This window comes from Larus michahellis, chromosome 8 (genome assembly GCF_964199755.1).
Source record: "Larus michahellis chromosome 8, bLarMic1.1, whole genome shotgun sequence".
NCBI lineage: Eukaryota > Metazoa > Chordata > Aves > Charadriiformes > Laridae > Larus > Larus michahellis.
The window spans coordinates 57,500,112-57,525,028 of record NC_133903.1 but is presented as its reverse complement, the minus strand read 5'-3'; the positions used below and the strand labels follow the sequence as shown (position 1 = coordinate 57,525,028).

Here is a 24,917-nt window from a genome sequence, read left to right as displayed (position 1 = left end):
GATCGCGGAGGGGGGAAACTTCTTAGAAAGCAATGGGATCCATTTACATCTCTATTAGTGGAAAATTGGTGGTCGTTCCAAGGAAAACAGGTTTTTCCAGTCCAGGTGTTTGCGGAGTTGAAAGGACTCCTGCTGTCAGCAGGCAGCAGCGTGACACAAATCACCAGGACGGGTTTTCTCCTCGCAGTCGGGGGCGGGTAAAACGGGCCCCAAACCGCCGGTCCGGCACCGGGCGACCCCGGGTGCGGCGGGTCTGGGTTTGGGGCGGCGACAGCCCCGCCGTCCGCGCCGGGAGTCCCGCCGCCAGCCACGGGTGTTCCTGCCCCGCGCCCGCTGCGGGAGGGACGGACTCTGCGGGAGGGACAAGGTGGCATCGCACCCTCCGGGCACCGCGAGCCCCGGGAATTAGAGCGGTTTCCGTGGAATACACCCGATGAAAAACGTGCCGGGTTATGGAGGTGGCAGTGAGTCACAGACGCCGGCAGCCCCGGCTTAAAGTTCCGGTGTCGCCCGTGAAACGCTCCCCGCGGCTGGGTTCAGGCGTTTCGAGTACCAAAATGCGCTCCGCGGGCGCCAGGCTTCACGTTTTCTGGAGGCGCCTTTTCCATTTTCCGCGCCGTGGGCGGAGGTGTTATTCCTAAAAGTCTGTCCCGCAACGAAACTAAAGCCCCGCGCGCTGATGCCGGGGGCTGGGCTGCGGTCTCTGGCGGGCGGCCCCGGGGGAGGCACCAGGCACCGGCCGGGAGCCGAGCGGAGCGCCGGGGACGGGCCGGCCGTCGGGCGCGGGTCGGCGTGGGGCGGCCGAAGGACCGGGCGAGCCCCCGGCCCAGGCGTGGGGGACGGGGCCAGGCCCGGCGGCACCGGCCGCGCTGGGCGGCGTTCGGCGGCCCCGGAGCTGCGCGGGTCCCGGTGCGGGTCCGTGTCCCGCCGAGCAGCCCCGTGCGGCACCACAAACCCAGAAAGTTCGGAAAACCTACGGGTGGCACAAGGAACAGAACAAACATCTGAAACCTGCGCTGTCCCGGTCGCGGCGTTCCCTGTACGATGTTAAAAATACTCAAAAATGGCACGTACTGAAAAAGCGACGCCTTCGAGAAACGAAAACGCCGGTTCTTTTCTGTTCGGGGCACGCTGTGGGGCACACGCAGACGGTCCCGGGCTGTGCGCTCCGGCGGCTGGTGGCAGCTCTCGGCAGCGGCCCCCCGGCGGGCAGGGGCTGGGTCCCGGGGCGCGCCGTGCGGCCCCCCCGCGGCACCGGGCCCCCGGCGGCACCGGCCCCTGCCGGGCTCCCGGCGGAACAACCGCCCGGGCGAGCGCCGGGAGCCGCGCGGCTGCCAGCGGGGCAGCGACCGAACCATTACACAGTCAAATTGTCGGCTTTTAGGGTCCCTCTTCAAAAAAATCTAATTGCAATAAGTATAACATTCCATTACAGTGTTATTCGAGGAAAGGAATTATGTTCTCTTTGATAAAAATTCAATTGGTTTTGAGAAAAATATTTCTCTCTTCGTGGTGTTATTCAGAAAATGAAAACAAAATAAGATTTTTTTTTTTCCCCATAGCATAAAATTGACCGAAGTATTGTATCTGCTCAGTTACCATAAATAAACTGCATCCAGAAAGCAGAATAAAGGCTTATGTGTAATTTCTATATGGAATTTGGATGTTGTTCTGTGGTTTTGAAAAAGAGCTGAAGATAATCCCATCTTGCTGTCTAGATAGTTGCAGCTCTGGTGGGACGCAGCAGACAGGTTTCATACAGTAATTCCTACAGGCTTTACTTCCTCTTGGTGTAAAGGTGTAAAGATATTAAGTGGGCAGCTAGGAAAATTTAGGCACGTGATTATCTATTTCTTTAAAGACTCGTATTTCCTTTCAAAAGGTTCTTTTAAAAAATGCACAGCATGCTGCACTGGCGCTATTTTCAACTGCTGGGACCTCAGAAGTTAAACATTCTCCTTAGTATCATCACATTATGTAAAATCAAACTGACAAGATATTGTGAAGTAATTGCATATTCTCAGTAACCAGAATTACCTTCTAAAACTCCAGGACACGGTATATTTAATAGGACAAAGTTATTTAAAAAAAAAAACAAACGAGATTAAATTTTATGTATTGCACGTTGTTGTTCAGGGCCTAGCAAATGGAAGGAACGCATTAGCGGGGGGGTGGCTGAGGACTGGTGGGCCGTCCTGCCCTGGGAGTTTGGGCTCCTGCGAAAGCACCGATTTCCACTGCAGTCTGATGCCGTTACTGTTGGGCTCTTGTGCACTGATTTACGGACTTCAGTTTCAGAGGAGGAAGCTGTTCCAAGCAAATACTTGTGCTTGCGACTTGCGATTTGCATGTAAAGAATTATCTTGGCGAATGGGTGGGGGGACTGATGCTGAAGCGCTGCGGGCTGCTGTTTCTGAGCGCTGCGGGCTGATGCTTTGCCTCTAATTTGGGGGGTGATGACTTCAAATGATTTTCTGGCATGGATGCTGAATGTTCTGGGTGAAAAAAGACCATCAGTTATTGGAGTGAATGAATACATCTGCCTCGCCGCAAACAACTGAATGCAAAGTGAACGAAACTGTAATTTTGAATGTCCCAATATTTTAACATAGCAAAACAAAATATGAAAATTGGGCTGAAAATACCTTTTTGTTAATCAAGCGGCTAAGCACACTTACAAATGGTAAAGATTTGCTAATTTTAGGAATCTTGTGGCTTATCAGTAATTTTTTCTGCTGCCGTGAAGCCCGGAGTTACTGGGAAGCTGCTGCCTCCAGTTGCGCGTGGCCACGGGGCTGGTTCTGCCCAGGGGGTGCCTGCAGTCTGCAGCTGGGTATTGCACTGGACGCGTAACCGGATGCTATAGGAGCTGGAAATAAAACACAGCTTGACAAAATTGGGCTCAAAAGGAAGTTGTGAAGCTGGGGTGAGGCTGGGTGAAGCGTGGCCGTCCCTGCTCTGGGCAGAGGTACCAGGGGAGGGCGGCGCCAGCGCTCACGGACAGCTAAAAAGCTCAGAAAAGCCTTGCGAAAACTGTTCAGTATGTTAAGCAGTGAAGTAACACGATTCCCTAATCTTTCACTGGGAATCACACAACAGTTTATTTTTCTTGTTGTAGGGTCTTGTTTTGGTTTTTTGTGTGAGGTTCCCAACAGTCTTCAGTAATTGGAGTGAGCAGGCATAAAGTAACAGGATGGCAATAGTCAGAGTAACCTTTCTACTTTAGACTGACAAAAAATCTCCCTGAATTTGCTGTGATTTTTAAGAGGAAGGCGGGATCATACCACACAGCAGTTTCTGACAAACCGTATTTCTAAGAACGTAAATCCTGTACATGCTGTTACACACTGTAAAGGTTTGGGCCGTTATTGTAGTGCCTGCATTGAATTAAAAAAAAAAAGTTAAAAGAAAAAAGAAGCTTCCCCCAAAATGAGGTAGTTGCACTGAATACTCCCAATACATGGCCCCATAGCTCTGCCCTTGCGAACACACTGAAGTCCTGGCTTATGCACAAAGCGCGTGTCTGTGGTGGCATTCACCCCTGCACGCGGCTGGAAATTAACCTCTGAGTTCCGAAACCACCGCCTCTGTCCCAGAAATATGGACTCTTTGGGCTGGGGTTCAAGTCCGATGCAGTTTTGTTGCATCGCTGCTTTTTCGGTGCTGAACTGTATCTTCCCGGGCGCGGGGCACGCTCTGGCTGCCGCGGAGCCTGTGGCACCTGTACAGGGTCGGTGCTGGCACCTGCAGCCATCGCTGCTGGGCTGGGCCAGAGCCCCCGGGGACCACGCCAGTGTGGGAGATGGGTCACGCTGCTCCAGAAAATCTGAAACCCACTCCCTGCTGCCCCCTCCGCAGGTAGGAGCTGCCCCCCGGGCGGTGAGGGGTGAGCTGGGGTGGGACCCTGCCAGTGGGGACAGGGACAGGGACAGCCAGACGATGGGCTCCACAAGAAGGGAAAAACAGGAGCATGGAAGGGCAATTGCATCTCCTTCACTTGAGTAACTCTGGAGAGGGCTGCAATGGTGCTGTGGAGCTTTCCTGTCGTTTGTGCTGGAGGACGGACCTGGGCCTGGGTGTTTGGGATGACTGTGCATCCGCGCACCTCGGGCTGCGGGTTTAACTTCACGGGTCTGCGTTGTGCCAAAATCCCTTCTCCATCCTTGTCTTTTCCTCTCCGACTCCATCAGCCCGGTGATGGGAGCTTCGGTCCAGCTCGGCTCAGAGGGCAGTCATGCCTCCCAGCGAGCAGCTCTTCAGCATCAGACACGATCCCTTGAGCATTAGACATGACTGCAACCTTCTCGCAAGGACGGAACTGTGTTGGCCTCTCACCTGCCCAAACCCCAGCCAGGTGCCGGGGTCTCTCAGGCCACCAGGACCAGGATGAAGGCACCGAACCGTTCAAGCTGCCGGTGAGTAACACAAACAAGCAACACAGAAGGCTCAGGTTTCTTTTTTTTGGCATGCCTGTGCCTGGAAACACAGCCCAACAGGTCTTTCTGAGGCTATTTAAAGCCCCCGATTACTTTTCCCTTTAGCTGCCACCTAGTATGTCAAACTTTTACAGTGGAATGAAAATGTCCCCAAGACACAGGCTGACGTGATGGAAAAAACGGCGGCTTCCGGCTGATGTGAGCCGGGAGTCACAGTACCAAATAAACCAGTTCCTTCAGCCGGGGTCTTGTTTTCAGAGTTCACCATCACGCAGTCATGCGAGGAAGGGCTCAGCATCCATTGTTGCTAAGGTTTATAAATTCACTATTTTTTCTGAAAAATACGAGTATGGAGTGACTTTTCCAGTGGTACAGTACAGGAATGCACAAATTATTGCACTGCTGTATATTTAACATTTATTGCAGGTCAGTGGTTCGTAGGCTGGTGGGAGCCTGTTACTGCACACCTTGGGGGCCTTTCTGCCCAACGCTGGAACTGAACTGGGTGCTGGCCGCAGAGCGATACATCAGTGCGCTAACGAACGCCACGGAGTCAGTGTGCTAACGAACCAGCAGCACACGGCACTGGCTAACAGATGCAAAGAACAGTAACACTTAATGGTGTCCGGTCGAGGGAAGCAGAACACACAAACACAGCGGGGCTGGAGCCCGACATGGAGCGAAACGTAGGAAAACAGCAAAACCAGCATCAGCTTCGCTGCCCAGCGCCACAGCCACGGCAGATCCTGGATGCACCCGGCTGGAGCTGGCAGAGCAGCGCGTACCTTCTGCTCCTCCGGTCTCGGCGTCGCACCAGTCTGCTTCTGGTGAAGCCAGAATACCTGGCTTTGTGCCGTTCTGAAAGGGCCATCAATATTGGGGCACAGTCTTGCAGAGGTCCTACAGGGATTAAGAACCTTCAAGGACAACAACCCAGTTTTTAGAGTTTCTCTGCTCTGTAAAAATCAGAAGGCCCAAACCCAGCATTTGGAAGTGAAATGCTTCCACAGAGAACATGGCCAAAGGCAAACCAGTTATTTCTGTGATAACTGACAGAGTAAAAGACTGTTAATTCAACAGTGCTGTTAAAGAAACCCCCAAAACATTGTAAGGTTTTGTTCTTTGTGCTTCTGTGGCATTAAACCTGCTCGCAATTCTGTTTAATTAACCTGTTTTTCTGGTAAACGTCCATGACAGTGTTACTACTTAGAACAGAGCAATATTTATATCTCTTACAAAGAGCATTACAATAATTATTCAGTTTGCCATTTGCTTTCAAATGCCTTAGTCTATATTGTGATTTCAGCAAAAATATCCAGATTGCTTTCTGAATCATCCTCCGGCTCCAATTCCTCATTGCGATCCTTTGGAGAGGCGTCTACGTCTCGTTCTTGAATGGTCTTCCTCTTTCTTCTGCGAGTGTACACAGAGCGACTCTTCCCTGTCTCCTCACGGGGAGAGTGGTCTGCGCTGGCGGCAGTTTTCAAAGCTGACTCCAAGTGTGTGTAGAGTCTAGAAAGAAACAAGTGCATAGTTATTATCTTTGTAGGTTTGCCCAGGATCTGCAAAACTACTCTGAGAAACTAATGGTTTTGTAATATAATCAAAATGTCCTAAGAGAAGAAAATCATTACTAATGTTGAAGTGTTCTAGCCAATACTGTAAGAAAAAGAGAGAAGTACCAGCACGCGTGCCAGTGCATGCCATGCCACTGCTCTCTGCAGGGCTCGTATGTCAGAAATCAGGTACTGACTTTACTTACACGCCATTAAGACCCTGTTAATCTTACAGAAACTACAAAATGGCATCAGGTTAACTGGCTGAAGAATGATAGCATTGATGATCAGATGGACTGCTACTATCAGCAATTACTGTTAACAACAACTGCAGAGATTTTCAATGGACATAAAGAACAAAGCGGTGTGAGTGCGCATAGGTTCTCTCCAGCGTCCTTTAGATCCTCATGCTCTTTGGCTCTTCTGCTTATTCCCGTCCTTGGCTGGAGACAAATGTAAAGACCCAGAGAGTCTTCAGAAATCGTCAGTTTTGGGAACTCTACAAAGCATTTAGTAGAGTAAAGCATGCCCTGCAATCTGCGTACTCCTGAAACGCTTACCGTGTTAGAATAACAAATGCTGGTATCATTAGAAAAAGAAACTTAAACCTACTCAGTAACAGTCTGCAAACTCATGTTGTTTATAGGTTTTTGCTTAAACAGTTTATAGCATTCAGAGCTCAAAAAATTAACTGAAATTGTATTTTAGACTTCAGGGGGGTTGTCTGGTTTTGGTTTTTTTTTTTGTTTGTTTGTTTGTTTTACATAACGTGTCTCGCTTTTGGATGTAGATGTCATGAAAAGGATTGGTGCGCTCTTACAAACCTGTCAATCCTCCTTATGTTTTCTTCCATTTTCTGATTAGCTACATGTATCAGAAATTCAATATATTCTTCGGAGACCATCAATTTCCCCTTGTGGCTCAACGGAACTTCTAAGCAGTGCGTGCTCCGGACAGCCTAAAAACACACAGAGAAGGATTTATCTAGAATGAAGTTTTTTACTTTATGAGGTTATTTAAATAATATGGGGAGTTCGGTACAGGAAAAGCAACACTTATCCAAACAATTGGTTAGTTTGCTGTCAACTAAGGCAGAAATAAGCTACAGCATGCCCTGTGATAGCTGTCAATCACTTTACAATGCAGATAGTGGCTCGTAAAAAAATCAAGGTTAACAGTAACGGTATGATTTTGTTACATTCCTTATCGGTAAGTAGAAAAGTCCTTACCATCATAATTTTTCCTCCTCTGCCGACTGTAATACCAGAGTTCCTGAATCCAGAGTCGATAGCCACTGAATGCTGCAGAACACATAAATGCCTTAAACAGGTCTTATACAACACTTTCACAGCCAGAAATAATGATGGATGGGTTGCAACGCAGTTTATAATCTCAGTTTTGCAAAAGAACTTGTCCAAAAACATCTCCCCAGATTAATGCAATAACAGTTCCATTACAATGTTTTTAAGATGAAACTCACATAGTATCACAAACTGTGGCTGGTTCTCAAAGAACCACAGTCAATATCGATTGTCTCATCTTAATCCGTTCGTGCAGACAGGACATTAACGCCCCTCTGGGCATGGTACTATTGAAGAGCTGGTGACCACACAGACAGTCCTGCAACACTTTATAGCTAGGAGTGCAGCAGTACTACAAAAGCAGCTCGTCAATGCTCTTCTACATTAATGAAGGAACAAATCCATCGGGCGTTACTCTCCGGAGTCACTCTGGAAAAGCAGAAGGTGAATGTACTACTCAGTTGAAACACTGGAATCAAATGACCTGGCGGCGTCCAAATGACATCTAAAGAACCGTCGCTTTCAGGCAGCGAGAGCAACCCAGGCTTACCGGGAAAAACTTTTTACCAGGCAACCCGCTTCAGCTCAAACACGGAATTGTAGTTGGGTAATTTTGTTTTCTAAAAAGTACAGCAAAGTCTCTACTAAGTTTAAAGCTGTGTTTTCTTCATCAGATTACTTTTACTACCCTAGTTATTAAACGTACAGCACATCTGGGATTACTCCTAAGAGCTAACGCTTACTCAGGAGCCAACACTTGTACTTTTCCAGCAAGGAATATTAGGGGACAACAATGTAACATTGTTAGTTGATGTAATTTTACCAGAAGCTGTGCATCTTGCAGCTCTTGACATAGCACATGAAGAACAAATGGTTCAAACTTGAGCACAACGTCACCAGTGGCTTTCTCTAGTGCTGTCATCTGGAAAATACACCAAAATATTTATATTAATACCACAAGTGCCTACTGTTACTACAAAAAAAAAAAAGGAAAAAAGAAAATAATAGCTTGTGTGTGAAACAAGCATTAAAAATGCAGCAAATGAGTTCCCCGTCAGGTTTGTTCATCTGCTTTTGATTTTTCATTGCTCATAATACATAGAAATTCCATGGATTTCCCTGATTCTATTTGCTAGACTGATTAGGTTTGATAGAAATTCATTGCAAGATAGACTTTAAAAACTTGAAAAAGTGTGCGTCCCTGTTTATTTCTTTGTACATCCAACCAAATCGATACAGTCAGTGCAGCATGGGAGGAGGAGTGTTTTACTGCAATCAGATGAAACCTGAGCAGCTCTTCTTAGTGTTTTTTAACTGTTCTTTAAAAATCAAAGACATTTAGTTTCTGAAGTACGTTCCTCAACTTCAGAAAACTTTCTGGGGTTCAGCAGATTAAATTCATGGCCTAACATACTTGATTACATTTTAATCCTAGTGCAAATAATAATGCATAGCCTACTGTATGAGTTATAAAGATAAAAAAAACACAGAGGTTGAAATTAGAGGCATAAACCCACAAGACGAGAAAAAAAGAGTAACTAATTATTAGTAAGTAATAAGTAACATAAATATTTATAAGAAATAATCATAAAATTCAAGAAATCGCCTTCAGACCCCTCAGTTCTGCTAGAAGACCGAGTTGGTAGTGGTAATTTCTCCTGGATTTGCGAGTGTGGAAAAAGGTATGTGACATTCTGCACGGCTTACTGTTACGATTTCTCTACTGTTCTGTGCTCTCTTTATGCAGAGAAATCTTAAGGGCTAACATTACTTTCTTCCCTTCAGAAAGGTTGCTTTGAGGCAGTTTTATTATTTCATTGTATGATTATTTAATCATAAGCGCTATTTGCTTCCCCTTCTTCTTTGCTTTCACTTGCTTAATTCACAGCACTAAAAATTCGCTATGTTGAGAAATTTCAGTTGTTTGCCCATACTCTTCTGTCCTGTCTAGCTCTTCTCATCTTTCCCGTAAAGTGAAAATATTCAGTAAAATCTTCCAGGAAATAATCAAATTCATATGCTTTTTTTTAAGACATGATGGTATAAAAGAAAACTCTCTCCTTTCTTTTCAACATCGAAAAGTATTTAAATGTATTTATGCAGCATCTCCTTCATAAATGTTCTTATTTTAGGTTTAAAGGAGGTCTTTCTGAATGGCTAAGTTTGTAATTCGTGCGCCAGATTTTACAAAAATGCTCAAGTAACCACAGCTGTGCTAAAGCTGATGAGAAACAGAAACCATCACCGTTGCACAATGCGGCGTTGTGCAGAAATACCTGAGGTAACTTATTTAGCGTTTGCCGGGGCCTGGAAGCGAGCAGTGCTGACACAGAGCTCACCGAGGCGAGTTCAGCTGCCCGAGAGCAGGGTGCCGCAGTCCCACACTGCCGTACCGGGGTGGGCTCTGCAGGTCGGTGTGCTTGCTGGCTGTGTGCACCCCGGAGGCCCCTGCCCTGCGCCCGTGTTCCCTTTTCCAGCGTGTCTCCCTCACCCCTTTCCAGACGCTTTCCTATGCTCCAGCACCTTGTCCCAGCCACCTGAGCAATTCCGTCTCCTGCTCCAGCAACATCATCGGCGTCCGTTGTGGGTGGCAGCCGAGTTAGACAGACTTGTCTCCGAGACAAGCAGTGTAACAGAAAATGCATTATTAGCTGCCTGCGATACTGGTGAGGGTGTTTGTAAGGGTTTCTGTTTCTGAAAAGGCTAAGCAATTTAGCAGATTCTCCAGAGGTAGCTTTGCAGCGAGAATACAAGTAGTTAAGAAAGTCAAACTGACTGAAATAATGTGTGCACGTTAGCACTGCCCCAAAGCTTTCCTACAATATTTGGTTCCTTAAAAAGCTTATTAATGAAACAAAAGATTTTCAGTAAAGTTTTTTTTTTATTATTATCTTACTGTATCTAAATCATTAATTTCCTGTAAACTCAATTTAATAGGGCAGTAGTGAAAGTAATTTTCTATTAAGTCTATGAAGTCTGAGGCCCTGATTTGCTCCCAGTGAAGCTGATGGGAAAACTCCCAATGGGAATAGGATTAGGCCCCTCATCTCCAAAGAGTGAAAGTCGTGAAATGACAGAAAGTACCTGTCAGTGGTGTGTAAAAAAGATCACACAAAATTCCAGTTTTACACTACTGTGTAATCATGGGATTATATTTGTGTTGTACCAATAACCTTGCAAAGAGGTACTTCGCAACATGTGATGCTTTTTCGCTAAGCATTGGGGGGATAAAGGAATAAAAATAAATTTCAAAATAAATACCCCAATGGTTGAGGTTAATAAACGCAGTGCGGTCAAATGATCTGACAGCTGAAAAGCACAACACACAGCATACGTGATCCCGACTTCCCTTCTCGTGTCCCAAATACTGCACTAGCAAAGCTTTACTATACAGTAGAGTGTAGTAGTTTAAAAATTAATCAAAGACATTTTTCTTACACTCGCAATTCACACACTTTAAAAAATCCTGTCTTCCTGCTAAAGGGAACAGGAAAAACGATGAGTATTTACTCTCAGCAACAACCTAATGCATCCTACTCAACCCGAAATTTGCTGGTGGAAATTTCAGCACACTCTGCTTTGCTAGAGCAAATGCTAACAAAGACAAATATTTTGGAGGAGATTTTTTTGTGCACGCGTGAGAACGCATGCACACAGTAAAGTGAGCTATGAATCAAGTGAGAGATTTTTGAGCTTGTAACTGCTTCTTTTTTGTGACAGACAAAGCTAAGCGATGTATGCAGAGAGCAGACTGTTTTGAAAGCACGCTAAAAGAACCTTGCTAGGCATATTTTTTTTTTTTAATTTCAGAGGATTTTAAGATAGTAAAGTGCAATGTAAGAGATTCACTGTTAAAACTAGTTTCAGGTGTCTGTAAATGAAAAGCTGTTAGCACAGCAGCTAGGCTCAAGGCATTTGTAAACTCAAGACAGGTTTAACTGTCTTGAAGGAGTTATTACTTACAAAATGGACATGCCCACTGGCATGCTTACTGCAACACATCTGCTTTTAACGGAAACAAAGGAATTAATTCTGGTCACTTCTGGAACTGCTGACCAAAACAACAAAGCAAGAATGGCCACGGTTTACAAAACAGGTAATGAGGACAACACAAAGTATTTGTGAATCACAACTGACCCATTCTGAAAGAGGTGTTGCAATTACTGCACTAATGTGTACGTCGGGCTCCAACTGTTGGAGAACCGGATAAAGACCATGTTACCCTGGACCCACAACCTGCAGGAATGCTGCTGCTGGAGCAAGCACCTCAGGTGCTGCCTGACCCAGAATGTTTACTAGGAGCATGCTGAACTTCAAACAGCACTTGTACCTCGGTATTGACAAGGAATATACAGCTTTCATTTAGCGTAGTCTGCTAATGACTACATCAGCACTGTCCAAAGACCAGCAAGTATCCTACAGAAATTAAGCTTATTTTTACTTTTGGACAGGAAGGCTTTTAAATCAGATCTAGTCCCGAGTTGATACCTTGCTGGCAATCCAACCAGAAGGGAAAACAAAGAGGAGATAAAAAGCTGCAGAAATGAAAAATACTTTGTTATATTGACAGTAATTCTTCAGGAAAAGATCACTTGCTTAGGAAAGCATTATTCTTGCTTATTCTGAATAAGGGTTGCAAAAATAAGAATCACTGTATGTTAGATTTTCAGAAATTGTTTTTTGAAAGACAGCCTGCTGTATTGTCTAGAAGCAACAGTAATTACTGACATAGAATCACAGAATTCTCTAGGTTGGAGGGGACCTTTCAGATCATCGAGTCCTACCACGCCTTGTTGAGCTGTTGTGAGGTGGAGATTATGTGCCGCCAGACAGGAAGAAATTATACAAGTTTCATATTAGCTGTGCTTACAACTATGCAGAGAATTTGGTATTAGGATTAAAAGTATTCTCTTCAAAATGGGTCTTAAGAGTTTATTAAGTAGAACACCTGAAGTTTATTTTGAAATCAGCATCATTTCACCTAAGTAGCAGCAATGAAAAGCCTAAAAAGTTTATGTTTTACGTGTTTTCCATGACATTAGGCACATTAAATTAAATAAATACAAAAGTTGTATCGCATTGTCCTCTTACCACATCACCTTTGCTACACAACTCGTGCGTTACCATGAGCCACGTACAGTTTTTCTTCGGGATCCCCCCGCTGCTTATATCCTAGCAATGAAGAGACAGGATTAGACCGGTGGGTATTGGATTTGAGGTTGTATAAAAAAAAGAAAATAGAATAATAATATTCCCGCCTCGGCCCGGCCCACTCCAGAGCCGGGGCTCCCTCACCGCGGGGGGCCCCTGCGCCAGGACCAGGCGGCCGGAGCAGGAGCTGGTGGTGCAAAACTGTGTCCGCCCGTTCAAAAGGTGCACGACGCCAGCCGCCCTTTCGTCCAGGCCGCCTTTCCTGCTGCCGTCCGCCCGCCCCAGCCGCTGGGCCTTGTGCTGAGGGAAGGCCGCCATGTTGGACGGCGGCCCGCCAGGGACAAACCTCGGGGGGCGGGGCAGTGGGGGGGCGTGGCGCGGCGACGTAAGGCGCCGCGCCACGCCCCCTACTGCCCCCGCCCCCCGGTGTTGACCCCGCCCCTCCACACGAAGGGGCGTGTCAGGGCGGGGCTTAGCGTCTTTAGGGGCGGGACTATGGTGGGTCTGACAATGATGGGCTTGGCAAGGGGCGGGGCTTGGCGATGAGTGGCACGCGAGGGGCGGGGCCTGAGGGCAAGGGAGTCCCCAGGGGGCGTGTCTTGGGCGGAGTCTGGCAGTGAGAGGCGGGGCTTAGAGGCGAGGGGTGGAGCGAGGCGCTGAGGGGCGTATCCGCGGCGGGCCCTTCCCGTGGCGCTGAGGAGGTGGCGGCCCCGCTCCGTCCCCTCGCCTCGGTACTGGTCTGTGGCAGCCTGTCCCTCCTGAGTAGCCGGTGAGCCTCTCCGGAGTTGGGACGGACCTCTCTCGTCCTGCCGTGCCGATGTTTGTGGTGGCGGAACGGGCTCCGCTTCTCGGCCGCCCCGCGACCTGCGGTCTCGGTGGCTGCGCTGAGGTGGGGGGGGGACCCCGGGCGGGCCGGGGCCGCCGCGCTCCCTTCCCCTCAGTCCCTCCGGGCACTCGCCGGAGTCCATTGCGCTGCTTCACTCAGCCCCCGTGGCCCTCCCGGCCCGCTCTCCGGTGCGCTCTCGCCGCTTGCCCTCTCCCGGCTGGTCTGTGGTGGGCTCCGAGGGAGCGTGGGGAAGCTGGTCCTGGGCTGTGCCCGCTCTCGGGCTCCGCTTCGCCCCGCTTCCCCCTGCCCAGCTGCCAGCGGGCCGCTCGGGAGCCGCCTGCCCGGCCCGTGCCGCCGGCGGAGCGCGGGGCTGCGGCCCGGCCTCCCCGTGAGCGCTCACGCTGCAGGGTTCCTCACAGAAACCGCCGGGTCCGGGTTTTTTCCGCGCAGAGCAGAGGTCTGCTTTTAATTTGGTTTGTTATCGCTACATATAAAAGCGACCTATACTGCAGAAATTCGCAGTGTAGGTTTTTGTCAAGGGAGATGTTAAGAGTCTGTCCTCGTGAGTGACACTTCTCCTGACTTGGGACAGGCGACTGGACACGTGAGGCCTTGCAGACTGTATCAGGGGAAAAATATAATGATTAAGCCAGGTAATTCTGAAAGCTGTAATCATTTCCATGAAATAGTCCACCTCTGACTGCAGCCCCAAAGCTCTTCGGCTGGAGCTGGCCGAGAGCAAGACCTCGCGGTGTCTGGGAGCTGTCTGCTGTGTGCCTGGTGGAACTCCGCTGTCTGAACCCATCAGATCCCTGAAAGAATTGTGTGTAACTTTCCCTGTGTCAGGAGTAACTTGCTCTGGCTGTTTTTGTCAGAACGTAATAGTAACGTGCCAGTGTTTTTCACCAAAGTGCTGCACATCTCTGCATATGCGATAGCAGTGCAGTGTTTACAGGAGCTGCCGTAGAAATACTTCTACGGATATATTAATTGCATGTGATTCTCCTGATACCCATAACGTTCTGCAAAGGGTAGGGTTGATTTTCTGCCTTTTGCAAAATTTGGGAAAAAAAAGCCCAACCCCCCCCCCACCCCCTGCCTCTGGCTAATTTAAATCAGGAATGAGGCTCTGTTTAATCAGTTGCTTGACAGGTGGTTGTTTGACTTTTTTATTTATTTTGACTGTGTAAAGTGAGTTATGAAGGCAATACAATAGTATTGTTTGGTGGTGTTTTTTCCACAGATATTCTGATCACTATGGCAGCCACAAGAAGTGTGATGAGAGCTGTCAGAGTTTTTGAATTTGGTGGCCCTGAAGTGCTTAAACTCCAGTCAGATGTCTTAATTCCTCATCCAAAAGAAGATCAGGTATGTATGAGTTCTGTGAACTGAAATAATGGTACTGACTGATAATAGGTACACTTGAAACAGAATGAATAATACAAAACAAAACTTTTTGTCTTGAAGACGTAGTTTTTTATTGGCGTATTCGTACTACCTGAGGCATTGCATTTAACAAACGTGGGCTTTTTACTGTTGTGTGGGCTACATATTCCATATGAAGGATTTCCTGAAAATAGTTTCAGCTCAACACTGAATTTTTGCTGACTCTATTTAAGAATTAAGTTAAAATGCCACAATACTATTCTGTGAATTCAAGTTCTAAATATTTTTAATTATTGCTTAAGAAGCATCTTTTCTTTTAGGTGTTAATTAAAGTCCATGCCTGCGGGGTAAATCCTGTTGAGACATATATTCGTTCTGGAAATTATGCTAGAAAACCAGCGTTGCCCTATACTCCTGGCTCAGATGTAGCTGGTGTAGTAGAAGGTGTTGGGGAGCATGTGACTGCATTCAAGGTATTTATACATTGGATTTTAATTCATTATTGTTTATTGTATCCTCTTTGTATGGTTGCTATACTACTGTTCCTGGTTTTATTGCTCATAATCATGTAGTCTATTCGGGGGGGAAAGTCACCGTCATTGACTGGTAGAAGCCTGCAGCAGGATCATATTGACCATCCAGTCTGCAGGTGGAACTCTGGGGAGGACTTCAGGGCTGTTGGCCTTCAAGAGTTAAAAGGGCTCGGAAGAGGCACTTTGGTTTCTCTGCTTAAAGCGATGATATCGGGCGTACAAAGTTGTGGTTCAGAACGTTTTTATGGCATTGCAGAAATATTTGAAGTTGGATACTTCCTGCTTGAGGTAATAATTTCACGCAGAACTGAAAAATTTTCTGTAAAGTTTTTTTTGGAAATGGAAATAGCTTTTATGTTACTGACTTAGAAAACCCCATAAATTACATATTTGTCATAAAAACTGTTCAAATACTTTATTACTCCAGTCTAGTAATTTTACTTAGATTTTGTCAGGGGGAAAATCTCAGGACAGGAGAAGGCAATTATCAGTTTCCTAAAAGATATCTATGAAATTTATTTCGTTTTTAAATCTGTTCTTCCTCTCACATCACTAGACTGTTGGTCTCGGACAGGCAAGAAAAATGTAGTTAAAATAGTGTTGGAGTTTCCTGACTTGGAATTTATGTAACCGTTGTGGGAGAGACGAGAGATTTGGGTATCTAGAGAGAAGAATCCTGTCTTTGTGTATTTTCTTATCAGTAGTTCACTCTATCTGCTGTGTGTGCGTTTTGTTTCTTATGGAAAGCGCGATGCTCTTTACTGAATGCAGGAGCGAGATGCGGAGGTCAGTGTGTGCCACAGGCAGACACCAGTGGCCAGGCTCCGTCATTTGCCTGCTCGTAATGCTTGAGACACGGCTGTGCTGACCCGCAGCCCTCTGCGCCGTCATTATACCCGATGCCTGCACACCAAACTGGCGTAGGCCACGCGCTGTTTGTTTATTATGATCAGCGTGCAAATAGTAGAAAAACCAGAGCCTCGGTAGCTGTGGCTACTGACGGCGACCAGGCACACATACGTACGGCACGCTGCCTTTCCTCCCTCACCGCCTGAGTCGCTCCTTTGAGCTTTGGTTACCTTGGGGTATATTAAGAGTATATCTCTTTTCCACATTCAAACAAAATTAACTGACAAATGTTGCTTTTGTATTTGTAAAAGCTTCTGAGGTTTTGCATTTGGAATCTGTGGATGGAATTCTTCAGTGCTCAGGTTCATTAAGGTTAATATTAAATGAGACAGTAGGTTTGTGTGTTATGCTGGAGAGTGGGGGGTTATAATTATGACACTTTAAGTATATGAAATTATATAGTTTGTGTTGCATTGATTGTATGTATTAGCATTTATAAAAATCTTCTCTGTGACAAATATAACTAGTTATTTTTAATAGGAGAGCTGTTAGAAATAGCATAAGCTTCTGTGAATAGATTCTTAATGTATATTCAGGAAAAAATAAAGGAGATGATTAATTTCTGTTTTCTTTCCCTCCTTTCTAGAAAGGTGACAGGGTTTTTACCATCGGCACGATCTCTGGAGGATATGCAGATTATGCAGTTGCTGCAGCTAATAGAGTCTTCCCTTTGTCGGGTAAATTGGACTTTAGGCAAGGAGCAGCCATTGGAATACCCTACTTCACTGCGTATCGTGCTCTTTTCCAAAAGTAAGGTGCCAAATCTAAGTTTCTGCATTTTGCTTTTGAATATTTAAAATCTTAAAGCCCACATTGTCCTTGTCCTGTAAAATGGGGGCGGTATCAATGAGTGGTTTAAAACACTCGAGTTAAATTTGTTATGCTGATGGAATTGTCAGATAATTGTTATCTAGAAGCCAGCGACTGTATTTTCCTGTTAAGTATTTATTCTTAAAAGAACAGACCTGGAAAGGCTTCTTCAATAAGTATCACATAGTAAAACATGTAACTCTTTTTCAGAACTCATTAGTATTTTAGCTGGGGAAGGAAACCAGGAATAGTTTTCATTTCTTAATTAAGCGTCAATGCACTGTAGAGCAGAGCCACTTCTTTCCTTCGTGAGCCTCTGCCGGGAGATGCTGTGTTCAGTTGCCGCGGGACTGTATAACGAGTAAACACCAGAATTCCGTGTCAGCTGGGTGAGAGCTCAGGGCTGGAAATCTGGTTTCGTTTGGCAGGACAAATGATGAGAATTAGTGTGCTTTATTTTAAGATCTGTGAGAGGTGAAGATCTTGAACTGAGGTTCAGCACCAGACCGTTACTTGCTGCAAGTTGCATGCTGACATAATTGCATGTTACTTAAATTCATAAATGATATGGTTTATTTTGCCTCCTTGTTTTCCCAAAGAGGCTGATTATACCTGTTTAGCCGTAACATACATTGGAAATAATACTGTGTGAATGGTGAGATTTGATGTCAGTATACGCAATCTGACGCTTAATGATTATGTGCTGCGATCCTAATGACAGTATTTTCTGTTTCCCTTCAGAGGGCGTGCCAAAGCAGGGGAAAGTGTGCTCGTGCATGGGGCGAGTGGGGGAGTAAGTATTTTGAGGCAAGTTGCAAGAAATGCTGCTTTCTGTCCTTGTATCTCCTTTTGTCTACGATGTGATTTATGGTCACGTTTATATCAATTAATGGATTAACAAAATGAGTGTTTTATTTCAGACACTTTGAGATAGTTTTTGCTTCGAGCAAAGCCTGTTACTGCAAATAGTGATGAAGCTGCATGAGTGATGGTGTAAGGCCCCTGATGCAGAGGGTCACGTAATGAACACGCTGCTGCAGTCGGAAGCTACTGCGGAAGTTTTATATCTGGTCTTCCTGAGATAAAACTAATAGCAGGAAGCTGTAATTTTAAAATATGTACAAGTTGATCTCATTTCTCTGGGTAGCAATCACTTGTGCAGAGCAACTGTGCGTTTCTGGGATATTTCTGCCTGTTGACTAACAACTGGGCGCACAGGGAGAGATACTGGGATATATAAAGTCGTGACTGAATATTATGTGAAACTGGAAGTATGGTTTTCTTTTGTTTTACATGACAAGCTAACTTCAGATCTTTCACACAACATTCTAGTTGAATTTGTCCCCCATACTCTGCACTTTGATGCCCAGCTTCTGCTGATGCACCAAACAGCTGCTGTCAGCGGGCAAAATGTCCTTAATTATTTGGTAGACAGCAAAAAGGTGATTATGGCAGTCTCACAGGAGGAGGAATTCAGATCTCATTTGGAGATACTAGAATGACATTCAGCATCGTAGCCTCTTTTTTTTCCTTAAACTAAATGTAGTCTTTAAGTTCTTATTTATTTTATGTTTCCTTGGCTTTGTGTCAGATATACACGTCCCAACTTTAATAGGCAGACAACATTCTACATGGATTTATATCAAATGCTGATAGCTATTAAAAAACCCACAAAACTTTGCTATGCCTCTAAGTATCTTTTCTTTTTTTAAAGGCTATTTGGCTATCTTTAAGATCTAAATTACCTATTATGGCTAAAAAAATTTTTTCAAGGCCAGCTTTTAAAATGGGTAAGTTCCGAGTTGCTGGTAGAATATGTAAAATTCAAAATGCTAAGAAAGAAAGAGAAAAAAAGATTTCTTTTTTTTTTTTACCTTTTCCCCTCAGGTGGGAATAGCAACATGTCAGATTGCCAGAGCTTGTGGTTTAAAGGTTTTGGGTACCTCAGGCACCGAGGAAGGCATGAACATGGTTCTGAGAAATGGTGCTCACCAAGCATTTAATCACAGGGAAGCCAATTACATTGATAAAATTAAGGTAAGCACGGATCAGAGCTAGTTGATGCAGTATGTATTTGTCTTACAAAATGTGAACAGTTGTTTGCAGAAATTTTTTAAAGCAGATTTATGTAGGCGCAGTAGCGTACTGCCTTTTTCATTTCTACACAAGGAAAATCTTTTCCAGGCTGGAGAAGCTGAGCTTTCTTCACAGGCAGTGGCATTTAGAACCTCTTGCATTCCCGCAAATTCCAATACGGTAGCATATCGTAATTCAGCATATCAAAATATGCTAAAATTAAACTTATTAGCTGTCAGTCTTAGTATAAAGGCTGTATTTAAAATGTAAACAATAAACTGTAAAATGTCTGTTATCTGTAGCATATGAAATAAACAGTGGCACCCAAGCACTAATTGGAGTGATTTAAATAGCATATTATGTCGTGTATAGGAATACATGGGGACGGAAGGTGTTGATATAATAATAGAAATGCTCTCTAACGTCAATCTTGCTACTGACCTGCAACTGTTGTCCTACGCAGGAAGGGTGATGGTGAGTACTTTTTGTCACCGACTTCAGTTTGTGCATTTAGCAACGCAATTCAACAGTTACAGCTTCGCTGTCTTTTAACTCGTTTGTACCAGGTCGTGGGCTGTAGAGGTCCTATTGAGATAAATCCAAGAGACACCATGAGTAAAGAATCCAGCATAATTGGAGTTAGTCTGTTTCTTGCAACTGAGGTAAGAAGCATTTTTATTTCAAAGAGTGTTTTGTTGGTTTATTTCAACATCTCTTTTATTTCCAGTTAAAATCATTTGTAGGGATGAAGGCACAGTTTCGCTGGAAGTAACTTGTTTGTTCATTCCTTTACGTTTTGATTTAATCTTGGAACATCATAAAATATTTTTGTGTTGTGAAGTTTGATTTAACGCTTGCATTAAATAGTCAATACTTTCCTAAAATATAACGACCTTGTGGTAAATGCTGTCTTTATTACCTGCAGGAGGAGAGGCGTGAGTGTGCAACAGCGCTCCTTGATGGCATAGAAGCTGGCTGGCTGAAACCCATTGTAGGCTCTGAATATCCGCTGGAGAAAGTCGTGAAGGCTCATGAAGACATCATTCACAGCAGCGGTGCACGAGGAAAGATGGTGCTCCTTCCGTAAAGCCTTTTTCCAGTTATTTTGTAGCTGTTCTGACTGCACCTTGGCTTACGTGATTCATTGAACGTATGTTATAAAACATACTTTTGATCAGGCTTGACAGTAACAGCAAATGCTAACTTACATTAATTAATTAAGAATTTATTTTATTTTTGTAACAAGCAGGGTTGCGTATACTTTAAAGTATTTTTAGTAGCTTTTTTGTCTGATGTGGAAATAATAAATTTTCTGTGCTGATGTGGCGTTGTGATGCAGGGGAAACTATGTCTAATTTGGTATCGCGCTCTGCGTGACGTCAGAGCGAGGCGGCTGTAGGCAGTGCAGAGTGAAGCCTGCTGTTCAAGCAGGTGCGCACATGTACATGACTAACTATATGCATATAACTAGGGCTCTGTAAATTTTTTAGCCACAAAATTTGTCTTATTCAAATTTTGTCGCATAATTTACTTGGAATAAAAGCTTTTACTACCAAACTAGTTCACTTTCCAGTTCCAAAGATGGCCAAAGAATCTGTCAGATAGGAAGTGTTTGGGAGCAGAGGCAGTTTCGTTTCACGTGCCTGACTTGGTGTTGGAGGTGAGAGTTTCCCAGTTAATCCAAAGGCACCGTCACGCTGGGGCTGCATGCTGATCTTTGCTGCTTTGCAGCTGATCCCGATGGCGGAAGCAGCTGGTTCCTTGCCGGTAAATGGCTGGGTACAGAGGGTTTCTGTTCTTCCTGGGACCTTTATTAAATGTAAAGTCGCCTGAATCCCTGCTACATCGAGGAGAAAAGAGAGGTTGTACTGCTTTTGTGGGTACTGAGAATTCCTGCTAGTTCAGAAGTGAATGTGTCCACGTTGTTGACTTGTTCCAAATACAGTCCAATTAAGGAAGGACAGTTACTTTGATATGTTGACTAGTTTTTACACTCAAAAATACTGTTTGGTATTACAGGCACTTCCTTTTAATGATATAATTCTTTAACAGACAGTGAAGGCATCTTCTCTTGCAGAAGAGTTTTCTCAATTTGAAGGATAAGCTTTTCTATTCCTTTGAGGAAAAGTGAGTCCCTACTAAAAAGAAAGTTTTTAGAAGTATTTTTGACTGTGAAGGTTACTTTCTTTTTAACATTTGGTCTGGATTCGTTTGGTGTCATACTCTCATAATTCAGCACAGGGGCTCTGAATTCATGTGTGGTTTCCTCAGGGTGGAAGCTTCATCACACCACCATTTTCTAAGTTGTGATTTTTTTTTTTTTCTGAACAGGCATTCAGTTCTACTGACATTTTGCTTAATCTAAGCTAAGAAAATAATTGGCAAAATCTTTTGAAATGTCTGGATTTCTCATCTATGTTTGTCATCCCTTGTTAAAATATAAAGGTAAGAGAGGGCCCCTGTCTCTTTATAAGCCCCTCAATCAGGTCTTAACATCTTGTTTTAGTGTTTAATCGACCACGGTTGTTCTGCGTGTGGTTGGGAGAAATCAAATCCTGACACAGTGCTTGTCTCCGGAGTCTGAAATGGGTTCATTACTGTACCTGGGTGGCCTCGAGGGACAATTGGCTCCTTTCAGAAAATTGGACACTCTTCGTGTTGAACTCTTGCTGTCATTCGAGTGTCTTCTTTGGTCTTGGCAGACGTGTTCAAAACAAACCAAAAACCTGTGCCTCATCTCTGCTTTTGCACAGTGGTGGGGTTTTTAAATTTTTTTTATGAGAGTAATTGGAATTGAAATATTTTCCAAGCTTGTAGACACGTTAGCACAGAAATGCTATATATACTTAAAGTGGTAGAAAATTGTCGACTTATTTATTTACACGGAAAACATTGTGGGTGATAGCATCTGTCACCTCTAAGAGCCGCCTTCTTGCCAAGTGGCTTCCCCTTGGAGGAGACCAGGAATGGTTGGATCATTCGAACTCACGCAGTGCCAGCTTGTCTAAAATCTGCCTCAGAAAATACCCATCCTTTCTGCTTGATTTTTCTCTTGTGCATACTACGTGAAGAGAAGCAAAATGCTGGCTGGGAATTGAGATAATATTGCTTTACTCCCTCCTGCTTTCCACGTGCCGTCTCAATAGACCCAGGAGTGGGTCCTGGGCTTCACGTGGTCTTCTCCGACAGCCACGACCCCTGTGCTGTCACTGATACATGGATGAAAATATTTTGGCAACTTGCTAATGGAAAGTGGACAATTTATGGTAAGTGGATAGAAATCAAGAGAGAATTTTCTTTAGAGCTCTATCAAAAAGACTTTATTTTTGTGTCATTGTAGTTGACTTGGATAACAATAGTTGAAGTGTCACGGAATCGTAGAATGATTTGGGTTGGAGGGGACCTCTAAAGATCATCTAGTCCAACCCTTCTGCCACAGACGGGGACACCTCCCACCAGACCAGGTTGCTCTAAGCCCCATCCACCCTGGCCTTGAGCCCCTTCAGGAATGGGGCAGCCACAGCCTCTCTGGGCAACCTGGGCCAGGGTCTTGCCACCCTCAAGGCAAGGAATTTCTTCCTCACATCTCATCTCAATCTCCCCTCTTCCAGTTTAAAACCATCGCTCCTTGTCCTGCCAATACGGGCCCTGCTAAAAAGTCTTTCTCCATCTTTTTTGTAAGTCCCCTTTACATCTTGAAAGGTTGCAGTAACGTCTCCCTGGATGGAGCCTTCTCTTCTTCAGGTTGAACAACCCCAACTCCTCAGCCTTTCTCCAGGGGAGAGGTGATTGTGGAGTACACCAGCCTTCTCCCTGTCGGTTGCCACGAGCTCTCCTGGCTTATTTACTGGAGGTCGCACATTCTCTTTAATCTTCCTTGTCTGGCCAATGTATCAGTAAAGGCTTTTCTTACCATTCTTTGCATCCCTCGCCAAATTGAGCTCCAGCTCTGCCTGGGCTTTCCTAATCCCATCCCTACACATCTGCGCAGTGTCCTGGTATTCTTCCCAGGACACCCGTGGAAGCGTGTGTGCTCGTGCTATGTCAAATCCAGCTAGCAGAGTTAATGAGGCTATGGGGAGCTATTCTCGGCCCAGTCGCATGTTGTTATTTTCTAATTTGAGAGAATGTGAGATAAATACTAAACACTGATATTTTTTCTAAGTAACTGAGTATAGGTAGTAATCCTTTTCATATTCTACATTTTAAAATTAATTCTAGTGCTTACACTCCCTTTTGGGTTAGCAAACAGCGATAGCAAAGACTGGTGTCAGATGAAAGACAGGTGGCATCTGTCCTTCAGTTACACCTAGATTAGTGTTTTCTTTTTATTCACAGCCCTAGTAAGGTCTCGTTGGGTAGTATTTTCATCATTTCTCTGAGCTGGGCACTGAGGCTCAGGTCTGAGGCTGGGGCCGTGCTGGAGACAAATGTCGTGTAATTGTAGTGCGTTGGGGGAGGAAATGAGTATGGTTTTCAAGAATATGAACTTGGGAGCAGTAGCCAGGCATGTATCACAAAAAAGGAAAGAAGATCTTTACAGTGAGGCTTATGAAACAAATTCAGTTAATACTGATGATAAAAGAGCAGGGTCTTAGTGTCAAATGGGGAAGGAGTGTTTTCTAATGCAAGGTTGAGTCATGGAAGGAAGACTTTGTCCAGCACCACATGGGTCCCTGTGGAAGTACGTCTCCTGTTTTACATTAACTTCTTAGTAGAGAGGAAAACGCTCTAAGTTCAGGAGTCAGGTTTGCAATGTCAGGCTTTTTCAGGTACAGAAAGGTCTCTTTTAATGCCATGTGAATTTTATTTGGGACTGCCACTCCAGTGATAATTTAAACTTAGAACTGAGTATTTTTTTTAACATACCATAAATAGATATACATCTCTCTATACATATATATATGTATACACACTTTTCCCAACAATATTAATTCAGCAGGATTTAAGTAAGTGTTTGTATTTCTGGGGGGGGTGGATGATGTTAAGATATTAGAACTTTAAGTCTTGTTATTAAACACAGGACTAAAGGAATGTGCTGGATCACTGAGTTAAGTCCTCATTTCTTTCGAGCAGTTTGTCATATAATTGGTTTTGTGAACTTCTAAAGCAGGTGGACCACAGCACTGCTGCTTCTGTGCAAATGTAAACGGGAGGTCATTCTGCTATTATATGGAGTCATTTCATTGTTTCTTGCTCTTATAAACCTTAAATCCATTGCTTCAAACGGGTTGTTTTGCCAGGGAAGAAGCCCGAGTGTTTCGGGAGCTGCTGACTGCAGTAAGTGCTTTGGAAAGCGGTTGCTGGGGAGGAGAAGGGCTGGGCAGAGTCGGCTGTGGTGACCATTAACGGGGTCCCTGCCTCGTCCCCCTGCACAGGAGACCCTTTGTCCCCAGGCCGTGCGGATGCCCTGTGGAGAGGAGCTGGGTCCCTCCGGCGCTGCGCTTTCCCCAGGGGCAGGAGCTGCATTTCTCCTTAGCCCCAGTTTGAAGGGTTAGGGGTGACCGGGCAGGTGTGAGCCACGCGGGCAGGTAACGGGTAGTGTTGAGCTGATTATTGAGGTGAGAGGCGCTGACGACTCCTGTGCATTGAGGCAGGGCGCAGTGCGCGGCAGTGGGGGCACAAAGGGAATCTGCGATTCCGCGTGGCAATGCTGTTAGGAAAAGTAAAACACTTCTTAATATTAAGGTACTAAGTAGCAGGTTAAGAGTAACAGTTACCGAGTGATATGATTATGGACATGATGTGCGTGTAAAAAAAAAAAAAAACCCAAAAAAAAAACCCCAAAACCTTTTCTTTATAAGTTGTATGTATTTATTTTATTTTTAATGTGGCCTTTGGTGCGAGGGCGTTACATGAACAAGAGGTTCATGGTATATGGTGGCTCCTTTCTGGCTTGGCGCTGCCTCCGTGCGGTAGCTGATGCGCAGAGA

General features: G+C 45.0%; 2 protein-coding genes across 4 annotated transcripts; one reads left to right on the top strand and one right to left on the bottom strand.

Annotated features, from left to right (window-relative positions):
• Positions 1-3,114: 3,114 nt before the first annotated feature.
• On the bottom strand, positions 3,115-12,799 carry TYW3 (tRNA-yW synthesizing protein 3 homolog). Its single transcript, XM_074598349.1, has 6 exons — positions 12,589-12,799; positions 12,385-12,465; positions 8,117-8,215; positions 7,222-7,293; positions 6,817-6,950; positions 3,115-5,948 (listed from the first exon to the last, which is right to left on the bottom strand). Exons 1-6 carry the CDS (start codon positions 12,760-12,762, stop codon positions 5,726-5,728), a joined length of 783 nt encoding a protein of 260 aa, XP_074454450.1. The 5' UTR covers positions 12,763-12,799; the 3' UTR covers positions 3,115-5,725.
• Positions 12,800-13,076: 277 nt separating this feature from the next.
• On the top strand, positions 13,077-20,305 carry CRYZ (crystallin zeta). Of its 3 annotated transcripts, none has more exons than XM_074599216.1 (9): positions 13,077-13,213; positions 14,514-14,638; positions 14,977-15,129; positions 16,685-16,848; positions 17,650-17,701; positions 18,796-18,945; positions 19,357-19,458; positions 19,551-19,646; positions 19,910-20,305. In XM_074599216.1, the coding sequence occupies exons 2-9, from the start codon at positions 14,528-14,530 to the stop codon at positions 20,069-20,071; spliced, it is 990 nt and encodes a 329-aa protein (XP_074455317.1). In that variant the 5' UTR covers positions 13,077-13,213; positions 14,514-14,527; the 3' UTR covers positions 20,072-20,305. The 3 variants fall into 3 exon arrangements, with proteins under 3 accessions (XP_074455317.1, XP_074455318.1, XP_074455316.1); XM_074599217.1 differs by having other exon boundaries at positions 13,087-13,333; XM_074599215.1 differs by lacking the exon at positions 13,077-13,213 and adding an exon at positions 13,809-13,923.
• Positions 20,306-24,917: the final 4,612 nt, after the last annotated feature.

Excerpts from the sequence above, each read along its gene's own strand:
- TYW3 (XM_074598349.1), bottom strand. The coding sequence starts at position 12,762 with ATGGCGGCCTTCCCTCAGCACAAGGCCCAGCGGCTGGGGCGGGCGGAC. Across the intron at positions 12,466-12,588 it reads TGGCGCAGGGGCCCCCCGCG|GATATAAGCAGCGGGGGGAT; the intron begins GTGAGGGAGCCC and ends CTTCATTGCTAG. Across the intron at positions 5,949-6,816 it reads AACATAAGGAGGATTGACAG|ACTCTACACACACTTGGAGT; the intron begins GTTTGTAAGAGC and ends GTTTCTTTCTAG.
- CRYZ (XM_074599215.1), top strand. Across the intron at positions 16,849-17,649 it reads TATCGTGCTCTTTTCCAAAA|AGGGCGTGCCAAAGCAGGGG; the intron begins GTAAGGTGCCAA and ends GTTTCCCTTCAG. Across the intron at positions 18,946-19,356 it reads ATTACATTGATAAAATTAAG|GAATACATGGGGACGGAAGG; the intron begins GTAAGCACGGAT and ends TGTCGTGTATAG.